This window comes from Folsomia candida, unplaced genomic scaffold (genome assembly GCF_002217175.1).
Source record: "Folsomia candida strain VU population unplaced genomic scaffold, ASM221717v1 Fcan01_Sc012, whole genome shotgun sequence".
In the NCBI taxonomy this organism is placed as follows: Eukaryota; Metazoa; Arthropoda; class Collembola; order Entomobryomorpha; family Isotomidae; genus Folsomia; species Folsomia candida.
In genome coordinates this window covers 4,339,879-4,346,557 of record NW_019091204.1, presented here as the reverse complement: position 1 = coordinate 4,346,557, position 6,679 = coordinate 4,339,879, and the positions used below count along the sequence as shown (strand labels likewise).

The following is a 6,679-nucleotide window of genomic DNA, read 5'->3' as shown; positions in this document are numbered from 1 at the left end:
TCAACCTAATGAAACAACTATGAAAAACATTTATCTATTCCTTAAACCTGTTGCTGATGCTCAAAATTGTTAATTGAAAGCACCATATCTCATTTTCTGTTGTCATAAATTATTTAGAATATTGATATTTAAATTTATGGGTTAAACTAGGCTAACTTAGATTTAATATAGGTTAGTTTAATTTTAGTATCTATGTACTAGATTATAACTACACCCTAAAAAATCAGACCAAGACACATCATCATAATTATTATATTTTTCAAATAATTATCTTGTGATTGTAAAGGCTGACGCCAAATCAATCTGAAATAAACTGTCTATCTATCTATCTATTCTATTTCCATGACTGAAAAAAGAATTAGCAAAAACTAGAATATTTATGAAGTATGTCTGCATTTTTAAATTCTAAATTTACCATATACACAAATTGAAATGAACGCACGCTGATTTTCGATAAAAAAAAACAAAAAATTGCTGGTCTGTTACACTGTTAAAGACCACATCGTTTAATTGATCTAAATTAAAACTGATCAAATTAAATTGGGCATTACACATTTATTAACCAGGAGGCAAGCCCTCAGATACATACGTACATATTAATGGCAAGCTGACTTCACTAATAAAAAGCCATGTGCATCAAGACATTAATTTCATTCCGGTAGAAATATATAATCACGGTGTTTTTCCTAGCAATAATTTGAAGAAATTTATAAATTCACTAAGCCATGAAAATTTTCCTGTGCGTGGTCACTCTCACAATTTTTGCGGCTTGCTCGAGTAAGAATTAAAATACGTAAATATTGCATATATGTATACAATTATGATGAGTTAAATATTATACATAAATCGTTTTTCCTGTCTTTTTAGCCGAATAATTTGTCAAAACTTTGTATTTTTGTATTTTGCAAAAAAATTGCCAAAATTTGCATGTTTATTTTTCCCATGGGAATAAGTTACCGTCATTTTCACACTTGTTTTTTTTTGTGAAATACGTAAGTTACGAAAATTATCGGATTTTTGTATTTTTCGAAAACTATTGTCAAACTTTCCGTGTTTTTTTCTGAATTGAATTATTTAGTTACCTAGATTTTCACACTTGTTTCTGGTAAATAAATAAGTTGTCAAAAGTTGTGGATTTTTTTGCAAGATAAATTATCAAATGTTTGCATTTATTTTCTGAGAAATAAGTTCTAATTTTTTTTCTTTTATAGAAGCCGACGAAGTTCCGCCAAAATTTAAAACCCGGGAAGATGCCGGGGTCGTGGTGCGGGGCAAGCTTTTCGATAAACTCTTTGCCACGTATATAAAGGAAAACTACGCGGAGAATACCACCGTCCAGGTCGGCATGGCTCTATAGGATGTCAACTTTGTAAGGAAAACCTATTTTGAAATAATTCTGAAAATTGTTTTGTGGTTGATTTACAATTATGTAAGTAATTTATTATTTATTCAATTAAAAGGATGCCGATAAAGATGTAATGAATACGAACGTATGGATGAAAATGGTAAATAGTAGCTTAAGGTTATATTGGATGATAAAATTGTATGGGACATATTCGTCTCACTCTACCTTCTACCTTTCTTTCTTTTTTATTCTACCTTTCTCTACTCTGCAAATGCAAATTTCTAAAATTGCAACGTTTTCAGAGTTTTGAAATGGTAAATGAAACTTTTGATATTTTTTATGTAAAGCTAATTTTTGGTACTACAAACAAGTCGATTTAGAAAAAAATTAGCCACTTCCCTGGGTATTCTTCAAAATCAATTTTCTCGAAAATGGATTTTCCAATTTTTTAAAAATCGACCAGCTTGTAGTACTAAAAATTAGCTTGAGATTAAAATATCAAAAGATGCATTTACTTTATGGAATGGATTCAAAAAATAGAATTTTGGAGAAAAATTGAAAAAAATGAAATTCCTAAAATTAGAAATTTCATTTGAAAACATTAGATTGGGATAGAGTAAGATTAACGCGTCATCCACAGTAGCGTTAAAATGCTTCATCAGAAAACAGATGGAAAAATTTTGAAGAAAAATACCCGACAATATTTCTGCTAAATTTAGATTTGGTTCGACTAACCGGCTAACTTGGGACGAGTCTGAATTTGCCATTAACGTCCTTCGTGTTCCCGCCGAGAAAGTTTGGCTGCCAGATATCACCTTGTACAATGGGTACGTAAATCTTTAGATTTTGAAAATTCGCACCAATCACTATTCAAAAAATTATTCTTCAAAACGCAACCAATTTAAAAATTGCAAAAATTATTACTTCCATGTTAATTTATTCAAAATTTAAAAAAAGCATTAAATGTTTTTGTCTTATTCATTTTTTCTTCATGCTATCTCAGATTCCCCTTATTATTCATATTGCTCAGTATACCCACGTCAGTAAGTGAGCTGTGCGAAAATTTAGGAATAAATAAAATTATTCACTATTCATGAATATCAATTGAATAAATATTTACTCAATGCTCATTCATGCAAAAATGTTGAAAAACTTAGTCACGCATCAAATTTATTGAATAATGTATTAATTTTATATTGACTGAATGAATGTGAACAGGTATGATTAAAGAATAATTAGTATTCCATTTTTATTTTAAGTGTGAAACCGAGTATGGATTGCGCCCCGATGAACGTGCTGGTATATCCGAACGGGGAAGTTTTATGGGTGCCGCCCTGCCGGCTGCAGTCCTACTGCAACCTGACTCTGAACCTTGGCCCGTACGAGGAGCAAATCTGCACCCTTAAGTTCGGCTCTTGGACCTTTGACGGTTTCACGATGGGTCTCGAACTCTCTAATAATGTACGTAAGAGGAATAAATAAGAGACTAAACACGCGTGTGTTCATAATTTAGGAAATTTTATTTATTGAAAATTCGGTCAATTTCAAAATTTGGGGAAAAAATATCGATAAAACTTCTGCCGATTTGAAATTGTTTAAATAGTTCGGCGCCTGAGTTTTTAAATTAGTTTAAATTAGTGAAATTTTAAATAAATTTTAAATTTCGTAAATTACGAACACATCAACCGTCAATTTGGCGGCGCCTATTTTGGAAGACTAATTTGCGGGGTAGGCCGTACATAAAATTCTACCTGGGCCCGGGGGTTCGCCGTGTACGACCGGCGGCGTGGACCTCGGTTTTGAACTATGTCCGACTTTACGTTTATGACGTCCCTCTGATAAAATTAAAAATAATATTTTTTCACACATACACATCTATTTTCTCAAATTCTTAGAAAACACTCGTCGACATGAAAAACTTTCATAATCTGAATTACAAAGTGACCAAGAATACGGCCGTGAGGGAAGAGCGGACCTACGACTGCTGTGTGGAACCATATTTCAATATCCTTTACACGCTCGGATTCCAACGAAAAGCGGAAGTTGGGCGAATTTGTGAGGAACATTGATGAGAAAAAAATATGGATTTTATTTGCACATTGATGGCCTCTGATTTACCTCTCTTTTCATGGAGCAGGTAGGTGACTATGTATTGCACGGATTTAAAATAATAATAAAATTAATGAAAACAAAGATAAAATTCAAATTATCACATCAATTTGCCCAAATTAAAGATAAATTCTGTTCAAATAGCTAAAAGTAAATGTGTTCAAGTGAAGCAAAAATTAATTAAATATCTTACAGAAAATTGCATCAATATTTATGTGTTTTGTATTGTAAATAAATTTTAGTAACAATTAGTTACGCCTTAGGGACATTCATAAATAACGTAACACGAGAGAGGGGGGAGGTTACGGCTGCAATGACTTCCTTCCTATTCGAAACAAGTCACCTAAGTGGGGTCTAGAAAATTGCGATTTTTGCGTTACATAATTTATGAACGGCCCCTTGGACTAGGTATAGCGTGTCTTCGAAAGTATCCTGGAAAGTGTGTACACGATTACTTACATACATAGTTAAATAATTACGTTAGACTGGAGTATTTATTTGCGATTTAGATTGCATAATATTGCAAACGTTTCCAATTTTATTTCAATTTTTTTCATAATTTTTTACAATTAATAATTTAGATGGCTCTCAGAAGTTCCGCGGCCCTCTCGTACTGTACCGAGTTAATGAGTTCATTAACCTCTTCGAGTTTCTGCGTCAAGGCAAAGTCCTTCTTGGCCTCGGCATCCTTCCTCCTGAAGAAAAGCTCCTTAACCAAATTGAATTCCTTGTCGCCAACGGGAACGCCCAAGGTGTTGGCCAAAATGTTGAGGAAACCGTTTCCAAACTCCCGGGTAGGCTCGATCATGGTGCCCTCACCGTAATCGTTCCACGTTCCGACTTGAATCATGGGCACGTCGGATTGGAGGGCGCGGTTAAGGGTGCGTTGGAAGGTGGTTAGCCCCTCGTGAGCAATGAAGAAGTAGGAATCGCCCCACCCGCCTTCACGGTAGTAGTCATAGAAACCTGGATAGGCAACGCCCATCTTGACGGGGAGGGGTCGGTTGTCGTAAAAGTTGTTGAGGCCGTCCATGAAGTCGGAGTAGATCCAGGCGTATTCACCTTGAGCGCTGGTAATTAAAAAATGTGGGGTAAAATGAGTATTTTTGACACGTTAGAATGTGTCTAAACGGGCAGGGACGGCTGATTATATACATAATTAGCTAGCTAAATATTTAGCATGTTTGAATTAATTATTAACTACTGATTAAGTTTATTTAGTTATTACCACTAAAACTAATTAAATTTACTGATTAATTAAAAACCAGTGAAAATCGCAAATTTACTGACGAATTTTCTAATTAATTAGTTAATCAGCTTGTTTAAATAGTGACGTCAGTTTTAACATTATTTTGAAATGTTTTTGGCTAATTAATTAGCCCAAATAGCGAATCGAGTCTAATGACTAATTGCTGAGGTAAAATTATGTCCTTCTAATTATTAAAAGTCACAATTTAAGAAAATTATGAAAAAGTTATGAATTAATCAGAAATTTGATTAATTAGACAGCCCTGCATTGTTCAAATTAGGGGAAAATAATATTTTTGACTTACTTTGCCCCAGCGTCCTGACTTTCATACCACAACGTTAAGAAGGTAGGTTTCTGTGGAAGTACGGAAAAGACTTGGTCCCATTCGCTCGGCGATTGGAGAATAATTGGGCCAAAGACGAGCATAAGTGGGGCGTTTATATTGTATCGTATGTAATTTCCCCGACTGAAAAAGTTGTCCCGGGCGAATTCCATGTCACGCCTGGCCTGGCCGATTCGGTCGCCGGTATTTTCGAGATTCCTGTCCTCATAGACGACACCGAATTGGAGACCGCTCCCTTCAAGTCGGTTGATCATGGCCATGCAGTTCTCGTGGTTTTTGGGCAAATCGTTGGCCTGGACGGTTCCCGGCCAGTCGATCAAGATCCCATCGACTCCAGCCATTTTCATGGATTGGATCTGGTAATCGAGGGTGATTGGATCGGCGGAACCGTACGGGTGGATTTCGGGGTAGTAGTGGGCAGCGATTTCGCGCTGGTTGTCTGGGCCGATGATGTTGTCGGGATTTCTGAAATAGTCAAGTTGGGAATAATGAAAATATATTTAAAATTCATTGAATTTAACAATTGGAAAAAACTATTCATTCATTATTCATTCATTCAAAATTTGAAAATATATATTCATTCATTGTTCATTTTCAATTTATTTGATTTCAAATTGGGCCTTGTCGGAAGGATTTTTCAATATTAGTATACCCCGTGTGCTAAGCATTGCGGGAAAAATGAGAAATGAATAAAATTGTTCATTTATACTACATGAATTTGAAGTGAATCAATATTGAAGCAAATACTTATGAATAAAATTTTGAGAAAATTATTCACTCATTACTCATGAATTTGAAGAATAAGGAGTAAATAAGTTATTGATTCTGTATTGAATGAATGTGAACAGGTAAGTGAGAATTCGTGAAATATGTACCTGTTGGCCATGGTCCAGTGAATTCCCCATTGTCCATTGGTATTTGTCTGCCTATTCTCAAACCAGGGCATCCAATGGATATAGATTTGCTTATTGGTCTGTTTTGGAACCAGGGTGACGTTCCTAGGGTGGGTGGGGCCCGAGGCGGCAATGGCCACCAAGGCGAAAAGGCAGAGAGCCCGGGAGAACATTTTAACTCTGATGAATAGAATTGTCGGTTGAATAATAAATAACTGGGTGCGATCTCGTCCCCTTAAATACTTGGCTCCTTATCTCGCACACAATTTAATAAAACACAGGAGAGGCTCGTGATCAATACATCATTATTTTCTGACATGCCAGGGTATCCAGTTTTGCACTCAGGGTTGTGGCATTTACAGTGTTCCAACGTTTGTGATAAATAAGTGTTCTTTAACTCGACTTATGTATGTGACTTACACATTTTAACATGCGGCTGCTGTGTCATGGAGTAGTGGCGTATGATCAGCATCCTGTAGATCCAAATTTATAACCACCGGTCGGTGATAATCCGTTGATATACCTAATTTCTTGTGGTGACATTAAGTAGTAATTGTGCCAAGCATGAGAAGCACATTTATAACGAATATCCTACCGAATCCTTTTTTACAAAGCTTGTAAAGTTTTTGAGTTTAAGAAGCAGCTTTATTTATAATCCTGTCAACTGATAGCATTCAATTTTATGAAAATAATAGTCGAATTATAGATTTTTTTTTGGAATTCGTTTGTGCGCATCGAGG

At 35.2% G+C, this 6,679-nt stretch overlaps 1 protein-coding gene and 1 long non-coding RNA gene across 2 annotated transcripts; one reads left to right on the top strand and one right to left on the bottom strand.

Moving 5' to 3' along the window:
* Positions 1-679: 679 nt before the first annotated feature.
* On the top strand, positions 680-3,811 carry LOC118437154. The gene is made up of 6 exons (XR_004835914.1): positions 680-777; positions 1,212-1,369; positions 1,461-1,505; positions 2,065-2,172; positions 2,605-2,806; positions 3,241-3,811. It is a non-coding gene; the product is annotated as an uncharacterized LOC118437154 (long non-coding RNA).
* A 118-nt stretch (positions 3,812-3,929) lies between these two features.
* LOC110855257 lies at positions 3,930-6,157 on the bottom strand. Its single transcript, XM_022103673.2, has 3 exons — positions 5,922-6,157; positions 5,008-5,511; positions 3,930-4,524 (listed from the first exon to the last, which is right to left on the bottom strand). The coding sequence occupies exons 1-3, from the start codon at positions 6,110-6,112 to the stop codon at positions 4,032-4,034; spliced, it is 1,188 nt and encodes a 395-aa protein (XP_021959365.1). The 5' UTR covers positions 6,113-6,157; the 3' UTR covers positions 3,930-4,031.
* Positions 6,158-6,679: the final 522 nt, after the last annotated feature.